The sequence below is a fragment of the Moschus berezovskii genome, chromosome 26, assembly GCF_049115385.1.
Source record: "Moschus berezovskii isolate FMDL1 chromosome 26, NW_MosBer_1.0, whole genome shotgun sequence".
Taxonomy (NCBI): Eukaryota; Metazoa; Chordata; class Mammalia; order Artiodactyla; family Moschidae; genus Moschus; species Moschus berezovskii.
In genome coordinates this window covers 21,554,044-21,576,250 of record NC_142485.1, presented here as the reverse complement: position 1 = coordinate 21,576,250, position 22,207 = coordinate 21,554,044, and the positions used below count along the sequence as shown (strand labels likewise).

The 22,207-nt window shown below is 41.3% G+C and overlaps 1 protein-coding gene across 3 annotated transcripts in view; it reads left to right on the top strand.

The window, feature by feature from the left end:
• DLC1 (DLC1 Rho GTPase activating protein) overlaps positions 1-22,207 on the top strand; it is a 441,468-nt gene that overhangs the window by 238,863 nt on the left and 180,398 nt on the right. The window contains exon 1 of one of the 3 annotated variants that reach the window (XM_055416519.2): positions 18,607-18,874. The exons of the other annotated variants lie outside the window; for them this stretch is intronic. Within the exon in view, the coding sequence (XP_055272494.2) occupies positions 18,736-18,874 (139 nt within the window). The 5' untranslated portion in view covers positions 18,607-18,735. Of the gene's footprint in view, positions 1-18,606; positions 18,875-22,207 lie in introns of those variants that run through there. 3 annotated transcript variants of the gene reach the window in all.

The window sequence follows — 22,207 nt, the reverse complement described above, 5'->3', positions numbered from 1 at the left end:
TTAGCTTGGTTTATATTTAAGTGTCCACGTAAGTGATATAGATGGTAAAAAAAATATGTATATATATAAAGTACCCAGTCAATTATATGGAATTATATTTTAGAAATGCATTAGATAGACAGTACTTTGATTTTTATTTTACTAGATTGAATATTCGTATTAATCTTCCAATTTGAGAGTCTTAACTTTGTTTGCCTTAAATCATAGATGTTAATATCATAAAGTACATAGAAATAAAGTTATATTATTCATATCATAGAACTCATTAATATCTTATTTAATGTAATTAACAAATAATATTTATGATTGAATCTTTGCCTCACTGAGCCCCCTCCTAAATGTTAAATGAGTTACATGGCATTGATGTTTGGATTTTCTTTTCTTGTCTGTCCTTACACTTTCTCTTAGAAGTCTCATCCAAATAAAGATGTGTCTGCATAATGTCCAGCCCCAGTGAGCCAAACTGCCCACCTTATTTCCAGCTGCCCCTGAGACTCCATCACAGGAGTGCGTATTCTCTCCACATCCTGCTCTTTCTACTTCAGAGTCTTCACTACTCCTGTTACCTTTTCCTAAAATTTCCTTTCATGCCCTCTCCAAATTGCTTTATACACCTCTTCTTTGAAAGCTTCCAAGATCGCCACTACTCTGAAAGCAGCCCTTTTTACCAGATCTCTCAATATTATATTTAAACTTCTCATACACTGTTTATCTTTTTATGCCTTTTGTTATGATTTTTAAGACACTTTTTCATGTTACATAATCAAACCGATGTCTAATTTATCTTTGAATGCCTTGCACATAAAGAAGATTTAATTATTTTCTGCTTGAAAGAAAAATGGCATTTTTAATTGAAAATAAAAGCATACTCTTAATGCAAGATGTTGAAGTATGCTTCAACATTTTCTAGAATAGGTGTTGTTCAGTTGCTCAGTTGTGTCCAACTCTTTGCAACCCCACAGACTGCCACACTCCAGGCTTATCTGTCCATCACCAACTGCTGGAGCTTGCTCAAACTCATGTCCATCAAGCTGGTGATATCATCCAGCCATCTCATCCTCTGTCATCCCCTTCTCCTCCTGCCTTCAATCTTTCCCAGCTTCAGGGTCTTCTCCAATGAGTCAACTCTTCGCATCAGGTTGCCAGACTACTGGAGCGTCAGCTTCAGCATCAGTCTGAATTCAGACTGATTTCATTCATCCTGTCAATAAATATGCAGGGTTAATTTCCTTTAGGATTGACTGGTTTGATCTCCTTCCAAGGGACTCTCAAGAGTCTTCTCCAACACCACAGTTCAAAAACATCAATTTTTCAGCACTCAGCCTTCTTTGTGGTCCAACTCTCACATCCATACCTGGCTACTGGAAAAACCGTAGCTTTGATTAGATGGACCTTTGTCAACAAAGTAATATTTCGGCTTCTCAGTATGCTCTCTAGGTTTGTTATAGCTTTTCTTACAAGGAGCAATCGTCTTTTAATTTCATGTCACCATCCACAGTGATTTTGGAGCCCAAGAAAATAAAAGTCTCTCACTGTTTCCATTTTCCCTATTTGCCATGAAGTGGTGGGACTGGATGCCATGATCTTCACTTACTTTTACGCCTGGTTTTTTCACTGTCCTCTTTTACCTTCATCAAAAGGCTCTTTAGTTCCTCTTTGCTTTCTGCCATAAGGGTGGTGTCAGCTGCATATCTGAGGTTATTGATATTTCTCCCGGCAATCTTGATTCCAGTTTGTGCTTCATCCAGCCTGGCATTTCGCATGATATATTCTGCATATAAGTTAAATAAGCAGGGTGACAGTATACAGCCTTGACGTACTCCTTTCCCAATTTGGAACCAGTCTGTTGTTCCATGTTTGGTTCTAACTGTTGCGTCTTGTCCCACATACAGATTTCTCAGGAGGCAGGTAAGGTGGTCTGGTGTTCCCATCTCTTTAAGAGTTTTCCACAGTTTGTTGTGATTCACACAGTCAAAGGCTTTAGCATAGTCACTGAAGCATAAATAGATGTTTTTTTTCTGGAATTCTCTTGCCTTTACTGTGATCCAGTGGATGTTGGCAATTTTATCTTTGGTTCCTCTGCCTTTTTTAAATCCAGCTTGTACATCTGGAGTTTTCTAAAATATTTGTTTTAAAACCCAGGTTCCTATATTCCTTCATGCTTCCTTAATTAGAATATCTTAGACCCAAGAATCTTAACTGTTCCATGCTCTCCAGGGAATTTTTACCGGTACTAAAGTTTAAGGATCATTGCTTAATGTCAGTGAAAATTTCACATTTATTCTTCCACATGCACATAAATTTCATTATAAGTTCAAAGTTTGTACAGCATAACAAAAGCCTAAGGCTTAAGAAAAATTATCCTGACACTGAAAGACTTGAGAAAGGTCATATTTTATCATAAATGTAACCAGAAACATTTCTGAATATCTATTTTTACCAAATAGTGTACTGTGGTTATAAAACTATTTAAGATACTAGCCTCAGAGAGCTTATGGTCAAGGTGAGAGAAATGATACATATGAAAATTTGGTTGAAACAAGCAAAGTCATCAGAGTTGTCCTATTGTGTCCTATAGTTTCACATATTATCCAGCATACTCACTGCCTAATCAAATTAAAATAACAGCATTTTAAAGCAGCGGAAATAACTCCAGACGCAGACATGACAGGAGGAGAAAAAAAGAACAGAGACTCTGCAGTGAAGAGCTGGGGGTCCTGGTTGTTCCCCCTCTCACATTCAGCCTGCTCAGTCACTTCAGTCGTGTCCGACGCTGCAGCCCCTGGATTGTAGCCTGCCAGGCTCCTCTGTCTGCAGGGTTTTCCCAGAGAGAATACTGGAATGGGTTGCCATGCCTTCCACTAGGGGATCTTCCCGACATAGGGACAGAACCTGTGTCTCCTGTGTCTCCTTTATTGCAGGCAGATTCTTTACCTGCTGAGCCATTGGGAAAGCCCATCACATTCAATAAGGAGATGTTTATCTGGACCAGGTTCTTGTTTTAGATATAAATTTCTCCACACCTACCTCGTCCTCTCCTAGGGCTAATCTTCAACTTGGAATGGCCCAGCAAGGATTATCAAGCACCACATTTCAGAAATTTCACCCTCTGTGAGATGGAGGGTGTTTGGAGATGAAGGAGTAACCTGTGCATTGGTGATTCTGGACAGTCAGATGGCAGAAAGACTCGATGAATTAGGGAAAAGGAATAAATCTCAGGAGTCATGTTCAGAGAGGGAAATGAAGGAATGACGTAAGTAGTTTATACATAATTTATAGAATTCTAGAAACAGCCCAAGTGACACTGAAAAATCACTGCCATATATTGCTGACAACTGATGTAAATATTATAGTTCTTTAGTAAGTCCACAGTCTTTAGCTTCCCCTCAATGGTACCTATTATCCCTATTCCACGTTAATCCAAGTCCAGCCAAATGTCAGCCCATCCTTATCCTCTTTCACTCTCCTCCCGCCCACTATAAAGCTCAGCACCAGAGATCGGGGTTGGAGGAGAGGTCTGGGAATGAGGGGTGTCAGTACGTGCTTCTTTTCCTGCCTCTTCTGTTGAGGCAGCACAGAGTTTCCTTATTCCAGACCTTGAGGACACATCCCTTGAGAATACCTCCAGCCTGCTGGGCAAGATCCATAGCAATGACTAAGTGGTGAGATAGTCAAGAGACTCTAGACTTTTATCTGAGAGAGGACACCTGGGCTGGAACGATGCAGAGAAAATCTGGGGAAACAGAAAGCTGTGAAAACTGGAATGGAAGATCTGACACATTTCTAGGCAAGGAAAGTGGTGTTGGCAAAGTTAGGCTTCGTGGGAACGCACAAGGCACGGTGATGCAATGGTGTGGCCTGGCCAGCTGGAGCACAGAGTTTGTGTTTGGAAGGAGAGAAGATAGGAAAAAATGGGATGAGTCCAGACTCCAGCAGGCCTTAGAGAGTGATTTTAGTTTTCACTAAGAATAGTAAATCTTTTCAAATTAATCAGTGGTATTACTCCAGCTGCAAAAATCTAGACATCCTCATTCTTAACTCTTTATTAAGTAGTTTGGAAAAAGGAGGCAGAAGCTTTTTTTTTTTAATGATGCACTACAGTACAAGAAACCCATTAGATTACAGCCATAGTCAACACTGATCAAGGACTTTTAATATGTATACATCACAAGGAATTCAGTGATGAGTTTAGAGAAAAGTCAGAAGATTTGGGGTAATGTTTTTATTTTGGTGATACACTTTTAAAAGTTGAGTTCTGCTTTATTATAATTCAACCATGCTCATGATAACAAGTAACTAGTGATACCATAAAAAGGAGGTAACATATGAATTTAGGGAACTAAAGAAAATCAGTTCAGTTCAGTCGCTCAGTCATGTCCAACTCTTAGCAACCCCATGGACTGCAGCATGCCAGGCTTCCCTGTCCATCACCAACTCCAGGAGCCTACGCAAATTCACGTCCATCACATCGGCGATGCCATCCAACCATCTCATCCTCTGTCATCCCCTTCTCCTCCCACCTTCAGTCTTTCCCATCATCAGGGTCTTTTCCAGTTAGTCGGTTCTTCTCATCAGGTGGCCAAAGTATTGGAGTTTCAGCTTTAGCATCAGTCCTTCCAATGAATATTCAGGACTTATTTCCTTTAGGGTTGACTGGTTGGATCTCTTTGCAGTCCAAGGGACTCTCAAGAGTCTTCTCCAGCACCACAGTTCAAAAGCATCAATTCTTCAGTGCTCAACTTTCTTTACAGTGTCTTTACACTGAAGAAAATAGCTGTTTCTAAAGATTTTAGGGGCTTCCCTGGGGGCTCAGTGGTAAAGAATCTGCCTGCCAATGCAAGAGATGCAGGTTCGATTCCTGGGTTGAGAAGATCCCCTGGAGAAGGAAGTGGCACCCCACTCCAGTATTCTTGCCTGGTAAATCCCATGGACAGAGGAGCCTGGTGAGTTACAGTCCACAGGATTGCTAAGAGTCGGACACGACTGAGTGACTGAACAACACCAATAAAGATTTTAGAGCAAATCATCCTCCTACAAAATGCTAACCATTTCTTAAAAACTAGCTAGATAAAAGGAGGTTTGTTTTAAAACAATTATATTTTACACTTAAATGACACAATTGCCTGGTCTTTTTCCTGCCACCATCTATCCTTTGCTTTTCTTTAAATATTCCAGGTTTAGATGTGCCTGTATTACCAATAATCTATAGTCTTGGTGGCAGAAATGAACCTCTTAATGTGCATGAAATTCCAAAGGCAAAAAAATACTTCTATGTCCTTTCATTTTTTTTTTTTTTCAATTTCCAACTTAAGATATTATTGCTGACTCACTGGAAAAGACTCTGATGCTGGGAAGGATTGGGGGCAGGAGCAGAAGGGGACGACAGAGAATGAGATGGCTGGATGGCATCACCAACTATGGACATGAATTTGAGTGAACTCCGGGAGTTGGTGATGGACAGGGAGGCCTGGAGTGCTGTGATTCATGGGGTTGCAAAGAGTCGGACATGACTGAGCGACTGAACTGAACTGAACTGATGTTACTTTATTTGTAAATAACAAATAGCAAGAAATGTGCAAATAATGAAAGTTGTTTAATTTAGAGGCTAATTAAACACTTTTGAAACAGTGTTTTACCTTTTTTCTCCGTGTAGATTGTTGTTGTTGTCTAAAGTTTAATTGCTAAGTCGTGTCCCACTCTTTTGCCATCCCCTGATCAATCCTGGGTGTTCATTGGAAGGACTGATGCTAAAGCTGAAACTGCAATACTTTGGCCACCTCATGCGAGGAGTTGACTCACTGGAAAAGACTCTGATGCTGGGAAACGTTGGGGGCGGGAGGAGAAGGGGACGACAGAGAATGAGATGGCTGGATGGCATCACCGACTCTGTGGACATGAGTTTGAGTGAACTCTGGGAGTTGGTGATGGACAGGGAGACCTGGCGTGCTGTGATTCATGGGGTCGCGGAGAGTCGGACACGACTGAGTGACTGAACTGAACTGAACTGACCAGTAGCCAACTAGGCTTTCTGTCCTCGGGATTTCCCAGGCAAGAGTACTGAAGTGGGTTGCCATTTCCTTCTCCAGGGAATCTTCCTGACCCAGGAATCAAACCCAAGTCTTTTATGCCTCCTGCATTGGCACGCAGATTCTTTACCATTGAGCCACCAGGGAACCCCTTTCCATGTAGATACAAGGAAGCTAAATTACCACCCCTTGAAATACTCAAGCAGTTATTTTCTCTAGGTATATTATACATACATTTAGAGCAGGGTTTCCCAAACTATTTATGGTGACCAATTTTTTAAATCTCTTCTGGACATATACCATTTTAAAATGAAAAAGAGAGCACTGGAAAAATAAAATTGAGGGGAAAACAGAAAAAAAATAGAAGGCAAAGTGTGTTATCATTGGATTCAACAGACATACGATTACTCTGTCAAACTATTATACTATGCTGTGCTGTTCAGTTGCTGACTTGTATCTGACTCTTTTACGACCCCATAGAACGTAGCCCACCAGGCTCCTCTGTCCATGGGATTTCTCAGGCAAGAATACTGGAGTGGGCTGCCATTTCCTTCTCCATGGCATCTTCCTGACCTAGGGATTGAACCCACGTCTCCTGCTTGGCAGGCAGATTCTTTACCACTGAGACACCTGGGAAGCCCACTCAACACTATTTTTTGGTTGTTATTCAGTCGCTCGGTCATGTCCGACTCTTTGCAACCCCATGGACTGCAACACACCAGGCTTCCTTGCCCTTCACCGTCTCCCAGAGCTCACTCAAACTCATGTCCATTGAATCGGTGATGCCATCCAACCATCTCATCCTCTGTCGTCCCCTTCTCCTGCCGTCAATCTTTCTGGCATCCTGGTCTTTTCTAATGAGTCAGCTCTTCACATCAGGTGGTCATAGTATTGGAGCTTCAGCCTCAGCATCAGTCCTTCCAATGAATATTCAGGACTGATTTAGATGTTTCTAAATGCTTCCTCTATTTCTGTGCTCACTTCCGGACAACTGTCTGCCCATTCTACATTCCCACCAGCAATGTATAAGAATTCCAGTTGCCTCACATCCTCTCCAAAATAGTTCTTGGTATTGTTCGTCTTTTTAATATTAGTAAGTAGTGGTATTTCAATATGCTTTTCATTTTCATTTCCCTAGTGAGGCCAATCATATTTTACTGTACATACTGGTCATTCATATGTCTTCTTTTATGAAGATTTTTTGCCCCATTGTTAAAGCCTGGTTATTTGCCTTTGTGTTATTGAATCATAAAATTCTTCATACATTGTAAAAGAAAGTTGTTTATGATATATGCTTTACAAATATTTCTTCCCAGCCAGTAGCTTGTCTTTTTCTCTTCTTCACAGTCCTTTTAAAAGAACAGAGGTTTTTGGTCTATTTTGTTCTCTCTCTTTCCTTTTTTTATGATTCATGTTTATCAAGGCCTAGGAAAGCTTTGCTTAACTTAAAGTCACAAAATTTCTCCTATGAATCTTAGAGTTTTACATTTAGGTTTCTGGTTCATGGTCCATTTAGACTTAATGCTTAAAGTGTGAGGTAAGTGTGGAGATTCATTTTTCCCATATGATTAACCAGTTATCCCAGCAATATTTGAACATAATTGTCCTACCCCACTGGCTTACCTTGGCATCTTTATCAAAAATCAGCTGAATGTGTAGTAAGTATGGACCTATTTTGGGAAGTTTTATTTTGTTCTGTTGGTCTATATGTCTATCCTTAAATCAGTATCATCCTTCCTTGAACTGATTACTGAAGATTTATAGTAAATCTTGAAATCAGGTAGTGTAAATCATCTAAAAATTGCTCTTTTTTTAAAAAGTCTTTTAGGTTCATATTAGTCGTTTGTATTTTCAAATACATTTTAGAATCAACTTGTCAAGTTTTTCTTAGAAAACCTCATGGAATTTTCATTGTTTCCGTGTTGAATCTGTGTATTATTAAGGGGAGATTATTATGGGGAAAACCCTAACAATTTTGAGTTTTCAAATCCATGAACATGGTATATGTCTCTATTTATTTAGGTCATTAATTTCTCTTAGCAGTTTATTATAGCATTTAATGTATATGTTTTCGTCTACATATTTGTTAAGTCTGTCTCTAAGTAGTTTGTATTTTTTAATCATAAGTGGCATTTATTTTAATTACAATCATTAATTGTTAGTATATGGAAATACAACTGATTATTATATATTGACCTTGAATCTTGTGACCTCATTAAACTTAACTTTTACTTCTAGTTAACCCAGATAGATGTTAATCAATTTTATTGATTATTTTCAAAGAAATAGATTTGATCTTCTCTATCATTTGTCCATTTTCAATTTCTATGACTTCTGTCTTATCTTTATTATTTCCTTTCTTCTGCTGGCAGGTCAACAGCAGGCATTTTTCTGACACTAATTTAGTCCCCCTCCTGCTGCTGCTGCTAAGTCACTTCAGTCGTGTCTGACTCTGTGCGACCCCATAGACAGCAGCCCACCAGGCTTCCCTGTCCCTGGGATTCTCCAGGCGAGAACACTGGAGTGGGTTGCCATTTCCTTCTCCATTAGTGCCCCTACTGACAGATAACTCTTTTGGGGATTGCATCCAGTGCCCGAGATTACCTGAGGACTCCTCATGCCAGCTGGTGGGAACAGAAGTAAATAATCCTAGGCTTCAGTGAAAGTGAAAGGGGCTTCCCTTGTGGCTCAGCTGGTAAAGAATTTGCCTGCAGTGTGGGAGACATGGGTTTGATCCCTGGGTTGGGAAGATCTCCTGGAGAAGGGAAACGCTACCCACTCCAGTATTCTGGCCTGGAGAAATCTATGGGCTCTATCTACAGTTGCAAAGCGTCAGACACAACTGAACGACTTTTACTTTCACTTTGTGAGCTCCAGGAAGTTATCTGCCTACTGACCTCCAGTACCTCTTTCCCTGGCTTTGGAGAGTTCCTTCTTACACCTGTGCCAATTAGTATTCAGTCAAACGTTTGGGGAGACCCCTCTGCAGATCTCCTAAGCTCACTCTACATGCCGCTCCTTCTGCCCTGCTTCAGTCCCCACAAACTCTTATCTCTTTCACCTGAAGACTGTCAGGTTGTGTGTGGCTTTCCTATTTCTATTCTGTGACCCAGAAACTTCTCCCAGGCAGTAAGTTGGGGCAACAGTATAGATCATCTATTTGTTTTTTTGACCTTTTAGAGATTACAGTCCTACATTACCTATTTTACATTTTCTGAAAAACACTGTTTTGTATTTGTGTGTGTGTGTATGAGAGAGAGAGAGAAGAGAAAGAGCAGGATCCCTTCATGGACAGAAGCTAAGTCAATCTGTAAAAGAGTTTTTTCATAAAACCATCCCAGCCTTTTATTATTGGCACTGTTTCGGGTCTTCAGTTCAGTTCAGTCGCTTTCTTATCACAATATAAAACATTTATTGGAAGGGTGTAATCAATAGGTTACATTAACATAGACAAATATTTGGATTCCTATTTGGTCTGACTTTGAAATTATTGCTGAGTGTATATGCTTGAGTATACCATTCAGCTATCATCCAGAATTTCTTTTGATTTATTATTAGTGTAGTATGTTATTTGAGGTTATTGTTAATTGTTATAATCCAAAGGATAACCTGACACTCCTTACTGAGACTTGTGGCAGTGGACATACATAAAGGTAAAATAAACAGTTTTAATATATTATTTATTTTTCAGAAGGAAGCCTTATAATTCAGGATCGGTGAGAGGTTCTTTCTTTTTGATCCAGATCTCAATAAGATTATCCATAAAATAGCTGGTATAAATTGAAATAAATACAATTTAAAAGCAATCCATAGTAGTCATAATAAACTTTAAACCTGAGTAAGCAGAGAAATTACATGACTATAATTCTGCATCATAATGCTGCTGCTGCTAAGTCACTTCAGTCGTGTCCGACTCTGTGTGACCCCATAGACGGAAGCCCACCAGGCTCCCCCTTCCCTGGGATTCTCCAGGCAAGAACACTGGAGTGGGTTGCCATTTCCCTCTCCAATGTGTGAAAGTGAAAAGTGAAAGTGAAGTCACTCAGTCATGTCCGACCCTTAGCGACCCCACGGACTGCAGCCTACCAGGCTCCTCCATCCATGAGACTCCTTTAATTAATAAAATACTGAAATTTTATATTGTGAAGAATAAAGGATAGGAAACTAAAAGAATAAAAGGAAGAATTTAAAATTAAAAGAAAATGAAGACTAAGGAAAAGGAGATCAGTTCCTTCTAAAGATTTTACTGTACCTATAATTTATTTTTTTTTACCATTAGATAGCCTATTATTTTATAAGAAAGAAAATTTATATTTATAGGAAAATATAAATTATATATGCATTATTTTCTTTAGCCTTAGTATTGGTGAGGTATCCATGTATATTTTTCTATAGAAATTTAAAATATTTTAACTTTCTGAAATCATAACATAAAATAAAATTTGAAATTATTATATTAAAAGATTCTGGGAGCACCATTACTTTCTCTTCCCATTCACTATCATTTTTTATTATCTCTTTGCCAAAAATGGTAGTATAGAAAATGAGTCATCTACAGAAAATGAGGAAGAAATAATTGAGACAGGAGTAAAACAAAATAAATGAACAATTCCAAAGAAATATATTCAAAGCCACTTGAAAATAGCTTGAGGAAAGGATTAAAAATGGTCCATTAATTTATTAATAGTTAAGATTCTGTTGAGGTATTTTTCAGAAAGGGAATGAGGCCATCTAGCCCTCAGTAGAATTATTTTACCTTTTTGTTTCACTTCAATAGGAGAGTCCCCATCCTGTATGATTCTGATATTCGCCATTTCCATCTTCCCCTCTGGGCCAGAATTAGTGATCTAGTCAATCCCATCTTTAGCAGTTGTGAAAATGCTGTCTCAAAGTCACAAAGCTGTCAAGAAGCAGGCCTGAAATAAAGCCTGTTTCTGTCTTAGTCTGTTTTGGCTGCTTTAACGGAATACCATAGACTGAGTGGCTTACAAACAACAGAAATTTATTTCTTACAGTCTGGAGGGTAGCAAGTCTAAGATCAAGGTGCTAGCTGATTCAGTGTCTGAGGGCTGAATTCCTGGTTCATAGACACTATCTTCTTGCTGAACCCTCACATTGTAGAAATGGCAGAGGAGCTCTTTGGGGTCTTTTTTAAGGGCACTAATCCCACAATTAGTGCACAGTTGCATTCATCTCACACGCTAGTAAAGTCATGCTCAAAATTCTCCAAGCCAGGCTTCGGCAATACATGAACCATGAACTTCCAGATGTTCAAGCTGGTTTTAGAAAAGGCAGAGGAACCAGAGATCAAATTGCCAACATCCACTGGATCATGGAAAAAGCAAGAGAGTTCCAGAGAAACATCTATTTCTGCTTCATTGACTATGTCAAACCCTTTGACTGTGTGGATCACAGCAAACTGTGGAAAATTCTGAAAGAGATGGGAATACCAGACCACCTGACCTGCCTCTTGAGAAGCCTATATGCAGGTCAGGAAGCAACAGTTAGAACTGGACATGGAACAACAGACTGGTTCCAAATAGGAAAAGGAGTACGTCAAGGTTGTATATTGTCACCCTGCTTATTTAACTTACATGCAGAGTACATCATGAGGAACGCTGGGCTGGAAGAAGAAAAAGCTGGAATCAAGATAGCCGGGAGAAATATCAATAACAACCTGAGATATGCAGATGACACCACCCTTATGGCAGAAAGTGAAGAGGAACTAAAGAGCCTCTTGATGAAAGTGAAAGAGGAAAGTGAAAAAGTTGGCTTGAAGCTCAACATTCAGAAAACAAAGATCATGGCATCTGGTCCCATCACTTCATGGGAAATAGATGGGGAAACTGTGGAAACAGTGTCAGACTTTATTTTTTGGGCTCCAGAATCACTGCAGATGATGACTACAGCCATGAAATTAAAAGACGCTTACTCCTTGGAAGGAAAGTAATGACCAACGTAGGTAGCATATTAAAAAGCAGAGACATTACTTTGTCAACCAAGGTCCGTCTAGTCAATGCTATGGTTTTTCCAGTGGTCATGTATGGATGTAAGAGTTGGACTGTGAAGAAAGCTGACTGCCAAAGAATTGATGCTTTTGAACTGTGATGCTGGAGAAGACTCTTGAGAGTCCCTTGGACTGCAAGGAGATCCAACCAGTCCGTCCTAAAGGAGATCAGTCCTGGGTGTTCATTGGAAGGACTGATGCTAAAGCTGAAACTGTAATACTTTGGCCACCTCAAGCGAAGAGTTGACTCACTGGAAAAGACTCTGAGGCTGGGAGGGATTGGGGGCAGGAGGAGAGAGGGATGACAGAGAATGGGATGGCTGGATGGCATCACCGACTTGTTGGAGGTGGGTTTGAGTGAACTCTGGGAGTTGGTGATGGACAGGGAGGCCTGGTATGCTGTGATTCATGGGGTCGCCAAGAGTCAGACATGACTGAGCGACTGAACTGAACTGAACTGAACTGAATCCCATTCATAAGGGCTTCACTCTCATGACCCCATCACCTTCTAAAAGCTCTACCTCCTAATACCATCAAAATTTGGGGTAACATAAACATGCTATAGCAGTTTCCTTTTTCACAGGCATGACTTCTCTTAGCCCAGGTGAACTTTGTTTCAGAAAGCATGAGATTCCATAGTGGAAAAGGAAATAAAAAATTGTTGCATCAATCAAGAAGAAAAGGAAGTCTTTTTCTCTCTTATTATATTCATTTCCTGTTCTATTACACCCTTTCCTCTTTTATATTTATTCAACACTATGCCCCAAACAAGTTCAGAGTAAAATTTTGGTATATATCATTAGTTGCAGAGAAAGCCTCTTAACTTCTTTGATCATTAACTCCCATCAGTAAAACTGTCTTAGCATAGAACCCCAATATATACATTTATTTGTAAATTAGGTAATAAATCACTATACTTATTTGCTTTGCACATTTGACAAAAGTAGAAATATTTAAAGGGCTATATATACATAGATATAGATTCTAAGATTTTCTTCCCCTTCTGAGGAGAGTCCTGTCTGCCAGGTCAAAGATCACCAAGAATATGGTCATTATGGTCTATTGGTTCATCAAGCATACATAGATACCTAACAGTGTACACGACCTTGACTTGAGCCCTTTGAAAACATTCAAGTTTATCACAAAAGAGATGCTCAACCAAATTCAGTGTAATCTTTAGTGTTCCAAAATGTTAATAGCTCAGTTGTGTCCAACTCTTGCGACCCCATGGACTGTATAGCCTGCCAGGCTCCTCTGTCCATGGAATTCTCCAGGCAAGAATACTGAAGTGGATTGCCATTCCCTTCTCCAAGGGACCTTCCCAACCCAGGAATCGAACCCAGGATCGAAGTTGGGTCTCCCACATTGCAGGCAGATTCTTTACCCTCTGAGCCACTAGGGAAGCCCCTTAGCGTTCCAAATGTAGAAGCAAATTAAGAAATAAAATTGCCACTTGAACCAAATGTAGTAGTAAATGTAAAAAGTAGTAAATGTAGTAAAGATGATCATATTAAATAAATAAAATTCAAAACGAAGCAGTCGTTGGCAGCATGTAGCAGCATGTAATCTCCGTGTTAGATGTTATTCACTGGAGTAAACAGAAACTATTTACACATTCTTCGGAGTTACAGAAGCTTTAGACTATGAATTCTCCTTGACATGGGCTTTTGGATACCTACCTAATGGAAGGGAACTCCTTTGTGAAGTAACAGCCCTGGAGACAGACTTATTTTGCCAGGGCAGACACTGTCATTCACTAAACCTGCTGTCCTATTGCAGGGGCTGTCTCACTCACAGGGCTTAACCAAATGCAGTTTTAATAATTTCCTTCCTGCACCAAAGACCTAGGTCCATGCATGGTAGTGATTCTTAGTTAATAAACATTCCATTTCCCATCATTGACATTATTTTGAAAGAATCTACCAGAACTTTGAAAGTGTTAGTCATTCAGTTGTGTCCAGCTCATTTTGACCCCATGGAATATAGCCCGCCAGGCTCTTCTCTCCATGGAATTCTCCAGGGGAGAACACTGGAGTGGGTAGCCATTCCCTTCTCCAGGGGATCTTCCCAACCCAGGAATCGAACCCATGTCTCGTGCATCGGCAGGAAGATTCTTTTCCTTCTGAGCCAACTTTGAGTAGTCCTAAAAGGCTTAAGTGAGTTGCATCAGCAAATGAGAGTAGCCATAAGACCAAAGCAGATTTATGTTACACTGGCTCAGACAAGAAGGTGTCCCTGCTGTTAGATCAAAGCACATAGACCTAGAAACACTATGAAATTAAACGATTTATTTGCAATAAGAAGATGACGTTTATAAATTAGATAAAATCTGTAATACATTACCAAAGTGGGATGATTTGCTTAGATGGAAAATACTAGAGACATACATAAGGCAGAATCTCTAACTTGGTATACTGACTAGAATCCCTGCTCTCCAGGGATCTAGACAAGTTTGCAAAGCTTTCTCAGGTCAGAGGGCAGCTCCACCAATGGCTGAAACTAGTCCATTATCATAAAAGGCAGGAGCTGAAAAGCAATCAGGGCATGATGTTGCTGTTTTCAGTGCTCTTACAATTCCCAGCAGGGTCTTGAAAAACACCAGATGACTTCTTGTATTCCCACTCCTCCCATCTGCTAAGCTGAGACCAACACTAATTATCACATACTGTATTCACCTCTCACAATTACAGGAGACTTGGATTATCTCAAATTTGTAGAAATATAACTTGAGGAGTTATTTCATAAACAATAAATTCTGAAAGGCACTTTTTTGTTGTGGAACATTTCTGATGGCCAATAAGTGCAGATAGAAAACAGAAATAAAAATATAATTTTAAATTGGTTGTGTATTAGAATGTTGTTTGCACCATACCCATGGTATGTGGCCAAATTTCTCCATAGGACTTGAAATGTCCTCACAATGAAATTTGGATTTAATGAGTTTTTAGAAATGAGGGACCAAGTTGCCAGCTCTACTTTGGGCTATGGTAAAATCAGTAATTAAAGCCCACCGTGCTTGAAAACATTTAGCTGTGTCTGTCCTCTCCAGTAGTCTGTCAGTAAAAGTTACATTATGGGAATTCCCTGGCGGTCCAGTGGTTAGGAATCCTCACTTCACTGTAGGGAGCACAGGTTCCATTCCTGGGAAGGAAACTAAGATATCGTATGCCATGCAGTGCAGCCAAAAAAGAAAAAAAGCAACCTTTATGTTGGTAATTTTCTTTTAAAAAAAAACACATAAAAATCATTCAGATAGTTTAGGTCATTCTACCTAATGAAACCTGTACTTAGCATAAGAAGAGTTTTCTAAGAAGCAATGTATCAAAACTAGGAGTATTGTCCTGGAAAGAGAGTGCTGCAAAAGAAGGAGAGTCATTTGGGAACACTTTTGAGATCTGAGCCGAGTGCTCCATCATTTAACAGTACGTGTTGACTAGCTCTTGGTTCTGTTGACTGATTGACCTTGATGTTCCATAGGTGGCATCACCTCAGACATCTAAAACTCTGGCTTCTTCCTCCACACAGTGGGTCCAGTGGTGGTTTTTCTTGGATAAGATTATGGAGTTTTGATCCATAACTTAGCATCAGCTGAACCTAGATAGTTTTAATGAATCAGTATCATCACTTTTATTTGTTTCTGACCATTAAAATTGATTGGGAGACTAATGAGTTTTGGACGCAGATAGCACTGGGTGTGAATCCTGGATCTGCCAACTACTGTCTGACCTTTCTCCAAACAGTTCTCTCTGTGCTTCAGCTTCCTCGTCAATAAAGAGGACAAAGTAACACTGATAGTAGTGGTCTACATACGTGGGTCTATAGCCAGTGCTAGGAGAGCCTGTGACACATCATAGGTACTCAGTAAATACTATTTCCCCTCTTTCGCTCCCCCTTTCTTTCTGTGTTAGGGTAGAGAAGAGCTTTGGGCCTCTGTAGTCAGTCTCTTTGCATGACTCAGGCTGTCAGTTGTTGATATCTGTGCTAGAAATGTCTGTATGTCCCTGACTCTTGTCATAGTTCTAGAAATTTAGATGAAGTCCACGCCTAACAGGAGTGAGGAATCCAGGCTACCTTTCCCTTCTTGGTGCTCCTTGGCACATGCTTCAGTCATAGAACTAATCACACTATTTTGAAATCATTTGTGAGTTAGTGTGATTTTTTTCCCTCCTTCAAGACAGAGCCAGGGTCCCATTATCTTCAGCTTCCTCATGCCTAGCACAGGGTGTGGTCCCTGCTTATGCTACGATTGCTTCATGCTGCTCCTCTGCAGAAGGTGTCCGTGTAGACCTGTTCTGTTCCCTCTGACCAGTAAACAAGTAAACTTGGTTCAAAGTGCCCAGGCTTCTTTGAAGGACACACACACAGACTTTGGGTCAGTTCAGTTCAGTTCAGTCGCTCAGTCATGGCCAGCTCTTTGCGATCCCATGAATCACAGCACGCCAGGCCTCCCTGTCCATCACCAACTCCTGGAGTTCACTCAAACTCACGTCCATCGAGTCGGTGATGCCATCTAGCCATCTCATTCTCTGTCGTCCCCTTCACCTTCTGCCCCCAATCCCTCCCAGCATCAGAGTCTTTTCCAGTGAGTCAACTCGTCGCATGAGGTGGCCAAAGTATTGCAGTTTCAGCTTTAGCATCAGTCCTTCCAATGAACACCCAGGACTGATCTCCTTTAGAATGGACTGGTTGGATCTCCTTGCAGTCCAAGGGACTCTCAAGAGTCTTCTCCAGCACCACAGTTCGAAAGCATCAATTCTTTGGCAATGGAACCAGGTAGTAGGTAGTAGGCAGTCCGGAGAAGGCAATGGCAAGCCACTCCAGTACTCTTGCCTAGAAAATCCCATGGATTGAGGAGCCTGGTAGGCTGCAGTCCGTGGGATCGCTAAGGGTCGGACACGACTGAGCGACTTCACTTTCACTTTTCACTTTCACACATTGGAGAAGGAAATGGCAACCCACTCCAGTGTTCTTGCCTGGAGAATCCCAGGGATGGGGGAGCCTGGTGGGCTGCCGTCTATGGGGTCACACAGAGTCGGACACGACTGAAGTGACTTAGCAGCAGCAGCAGCAGCAGTAGGCAGTCAAATTTTTTGAGATTTTTATGGAGAATATTCCCTTGGGATTATTTTCCACAGGCACAGAGATCTACATGCCTCAGCAGTTGGTACTTACTGACTTCTCATCTATGCCCAGCCCAGTGATAAAGCAAAGAGGTATCTACCAAGGAGCAGGTTCTCAGTTTGGAGTGACTCAAGGGCATGAGCACTCTGAAAACAGTAAATTTAGGACACATAAGTTACTCATAAGCAGTAGTACTAGTATTAGTTGTAACTCATGAGCACAACTACACTAATTTAATCCTCACCCTTTGTATAATTCAGTTGTCAAAGGTGATGGGAAAGAGGATGCACACTACAGAAATTTGGAGATTCAGGATCAGCGTGGGTTGAAAATGATTTCATGTACAAAAATAATTACAATAATAATTAGCATTTGCATCATGCCTTGCGATTTACTAAGTGCTTTTACAGCATCTTGTAATTTTGAAAAGTTATAAATTAGCTCTTAGATACTATCTGATGCCAATATTAAACCTCCATGCCAAACGCTGAAAGTTGTAAGATTGGATTTAGGGAACAGTGAAAAAAGACAGGATTATTAATGCATTGAAAGGCAGAAAATCAGCCAAACTCATTGGCAGAGAAATAGATTTACTTGGCATTTTAGAAACTCAAAAACATATCTTGTAAAAGCAGCGGTTGGCCCATATTTTGATTTCATGGTGCTTGGCACTATTTATTTTTTAAATTCTTTTGGGCAGAGTTTTTGATGTGCAATTACAATTATGAAGTTTGCTTAGCGGGAGCCAAAAGATTCACAAAACCAGGGGACATCTGATCCTTATTTAAGGGTAAAACCTAGAATTATCTGATGAAACCACTGACTGTAAGTAGAAGCATAGTTAGAGGGGAAATATGAGGAGCTGATTAATATTTCGCTTTAAAACGCAGGTGTCTGTTTCCTAGAGGGAATCTAGATTGATCTGAAGAATGTTCGCTACAGCCCTAGCTCCTTCCCACAACCACAACTAAAGACTGGACTTTCTGTCTCATAAACAGCCTGATGTAGAAACACACATGAGTTAATAAAACACAAATGTGAGTGAGAATTAACCATGAAGATGGAAGACAGCCCCACCTGCCCGCCCCTCCTCTCCCTCCGTCCCTTTTCTGCCTCCTGCCCGGCCTTTCCTTCAAAACACGCAAGGGTACCCGGCCTGCCAGGGCAGGGGGACACGTTATCGCCTAGACCACAGCCGAGCTCTGCCAAGTCAGGTTACTGGATCACACAGGAAGCCAGAATCATCTAGACAGCCACGAAGGCAGCCGAGAGCTGCGCGCGGCTGTCGCTGGCTCACTTGTAAGCCTTTCCAGATGTGGCCGCCGCGCGGGCCTGGCGCGGGGCCAGGCGGCCGCCTGCAGTCGGCGCTCCCCGGGCCGCGGCGCAAGCCCAGCCGCAATGCCCGGCTCCTGAAGGCGCGGGGCTCGCGCGCGGCTCGCTCGCCCCCGGGCCCGGCGCGCACGCATCCCGGCCGCCTCGCACGGCGACCGCCCGCCGCCGGGGAGGGACCGCCGCAGGAGCGAGCCCCGCGGGAGGGTGGCCGCGCCCGGGCTGCGCTGAAGTCCGCTGCGGCCGCGGCGGATGGGGGACCCCGAGGCCCACGTGATGGCGCGGCCCCTGAGAGCCCCTCTCCGGAGGTCCTTCAGTGATCACATTCGAGACTCCACGGCCAGAGCCCTGGATGTCATTTGGAAAAACACCCGAGACAGGCGGCTGGCAGGTGAGAGGCGAAGAGGGGCGGGCGAGGACGAGAGGTCTGAAAAGGAAAACAATTAAATACACAGGCACAGTTATTAACTCGGATCATGCATGAGCTCATCAACGCAGTGAAGTTCATCACTGTCATGGCAAGGATTTCGGTCTCCCTTGTTCTCAGGTTTAGCTTTCCCGGAGTGATTTTTTTTTTTAGAAACTCCAGTGCCTCTCTGGTTTCTGATCTGATTATTTCTAGATAAGGTTTTATGAGAGGTTTTGTGGGTTGTTTTTTTTTTTTTTAACCTTGAAAACAAAAGCAAGGAGCTTTCAAATGTCAGGAAATCAGTGGTGATGAACAACATCAGGCAAAAGCACCGAGGTCGGATGGGCCAGGGAGGGTCGACCGTGGAGCTGGCCTGGTGAGGTTGCCTGGCCTATGCAGAAAGGGGCCTGGGAGGCAGGGTGGCAGGGGAGTCATCTATGCAGCCCGTGAAAGCCTGCTGGTATTTCCTCTGGCAGCCTGGGGCTGCTCTGAGTTCCAAGAGGGTGTCAGGTATGCTGGAGGCAGGCGTTTGAAATATAATAAAACATAAATACAGTGTGCAGTTCAAACGTTCTGGGGTTCATATGACAGAGACAGAATGGCAGACTGTTTGAAAGGGTATGTTAAGGAAAAGGGAACCTCTGCCTGATTGTGGTGTTAAGAATATTCATAAATTGATTTAAAAAATAGCTTCTCACAATAAAAAACTAAACCTCTCTGCATCCAGGGAAGACACCCCAATAGTGTTTAATGGCTCCTTCTTGTTTGCTCTCCAAATCTGTATACTTCTGCTATTTGCATGGATGGGTCAAAGATTATGTTTTCTTAACCTTCTTGGTTAATCCAGTTGTTTTTCCATAGAGTGAATGAAGTCCTCAATGGTTAAAAATATTGGATGTGGCCTCCAAGTGTCAATCCAGGTTTCTGTGCTATGTGTTCTTGATAAAAGGCCCTTTGACTTTGACCTAATTGTCCTGACATGACTTGAAGAGGTGAAAGTTAAGGTTTGTGATTGTGATAAAGCAGATTAGGATGAAAACCTGCCAGTTATTTATCATTGTAGGCTGTAAATTTGTCTCAAATGCCCACGAAAATCTTTCTCTCTGTTCAGTTCAGTTCAGTCGCTCAGTCGTGTCCAACTCTCCGCGACCCCATGAATCACAGCATGCCAGGCCTCCCTGTCCATCACCAACTCCCGGAGTTCACTCAAACTCATGTCCACAGAGTCGGTGATGCCATCCAGCCATCTCATTCTCTGTTGTCCCCTTCTCCTCCCGCCCCCAACCTTTCCCAGCATCATAAACTAAATAATACTGCTCAGGACTGGGAAAGAGTAAACAATGTTAAGTCTACCATAAGGTAGTGAAGAAAGAGTAAAACATTTTAAATTTAATAATTTTATTGTGGCTTTAGAGTAAAATATGACACCTTGAAGAAATCCAACTTTATAGTAAGTTTTTTTAAAAGTAGATTTAAGCAATAACACTTTCCAGTTGGCCAAAAGAAGTTTAAGACATAAGGTATGGGAGTATAAAATTCATGACTCTATTGATTGACTCTTTAAAAAAATGGTTGCTTCACTGTTGCTTTTCTTGACAAATCCTTTGTCCCAAGTGGAAAGATTTCACAAAGCATGCCTTATTAAAAATAACACAAACTATTTTATTGTAGCTTGGTGCTCTAATTTGAAACTAGAGGTTGATTCAAACAGTCTTGCTTCCCAGACCTCCTCTTGTATTTTCATAAATGAAGAGCTTTTGACAGCTGTTGGTCTCTTAGAATAAGGATATTATCCGTAGAAAGTTATTGTCTCTGCTTTGTCATTTGTCTGTTATATATTAATGGTCTGTATGGAGTACAAAATATAGCACCTCATGAAGACCTCATGGAGAAAAATAGTTACTTTTTACATGTGATAAAAATTAAACATTTCCCCAGCTCTAACAGCAAGTGGGACTTCAGCTTTAGGTCTACTGAAGGAAGAAATTCTTTATATTGTCAGGGTTCTCTAAGACAAATATGAACCTGTTTGGTAATTTACACAGTGGAATAGCCAGATATGATACTTGAACAAGAAAGGACTTTGGCTACCACAGCTGACTGCAATTGCTGGGGACTTGGACTCTTTCTTTGTCCTCTCTCCTGCTTGGCTCATAGCTCAGTCAAGTGGAGACCTATTTGGTGCACATCCAGGCCACAGGACACTTCTACACTTTCCCTCAAACTTCTCCTCTGCACCACCGTCCCACTGGCCAAAGGCTAAATATTAGCTGTTAATTATCCACAAAAAGCCACTTCTCTAAACATCAAATCCAGTCTTTATTCTACATCACACCACTTTGCCCTCTCTTGCAGAATGGAGGGCAGTAGAAAATCCAAACCCACTTCTCTTATGTTGTGAAGTTAATGAGGTGACAGGTGAAACGTGTTTGGAAGCCTCTGGAGGAAAATAACTTCTGTTAATAGTACCTGGAATGTTATTTCCATGATGGTCATTACCTTGATGACTTTCACCAAGTTTCTCAAACACTAATCTGAGATTTCAGTTTCTTTCAGAGGTTTCACCTGACTAGACTGTTTGGCCGTGGGACAGAGTTTTAAGTTTCCTTGTTAGGTATCTTCTCTCTCAATCAATGTAAGTCTCTGTTTTTCTCTCTCTTACACACATATGTGCATGCACTCACAAACATACACACACTTCATAACTTAGAAGCTCCTAGTTCTTCTACTCCAAAAGATGTTATATATGCAAACCATCATTTTATTTTTCCTTGCCTTAAACTCTCTTATGTATAAAACAGATTCCATCTGTTATTTTTAAGGATCCACAGCCTTACATGAACGAAAGACAGAATTGTTGCTTGCTGCTAGTGAAAGAGCGACAAGTTGCGAGGAGTGACAGAACAGACTGTCTTAATTGCATCCTCCTTTATATGTAATTGCCACTTCTGCACAACCACAGCCCACGGGCTTCTCTTACTCCCATCCCCTCTGCAACCATTATTCTCAGTCTCTTTTCTTTTCTAAAAGCATAGGACGGCATTGTGTTTTCAGGGAATTAGAACTTTGAGGTTAACAGTGAGTGACAGATGGGGCTGACAGCCCCTCTCTGGACAAATTGAGTATCAGTCTTACGTGTGTGCTGTGTCCTTGCCACTCTTCCCCTTGGGCTCAGGGACATCTTGGCTCTGGGGAGCATTTCATATCTGAAAAACCTGTTGCCCCTTAATCCTTTCATGTAGGACTTTGCCTTTTTGTGCCAATGGATCTCTTTAGCATTCTGGTGAAACCTATGAACTCACTTCTCAGAATGAT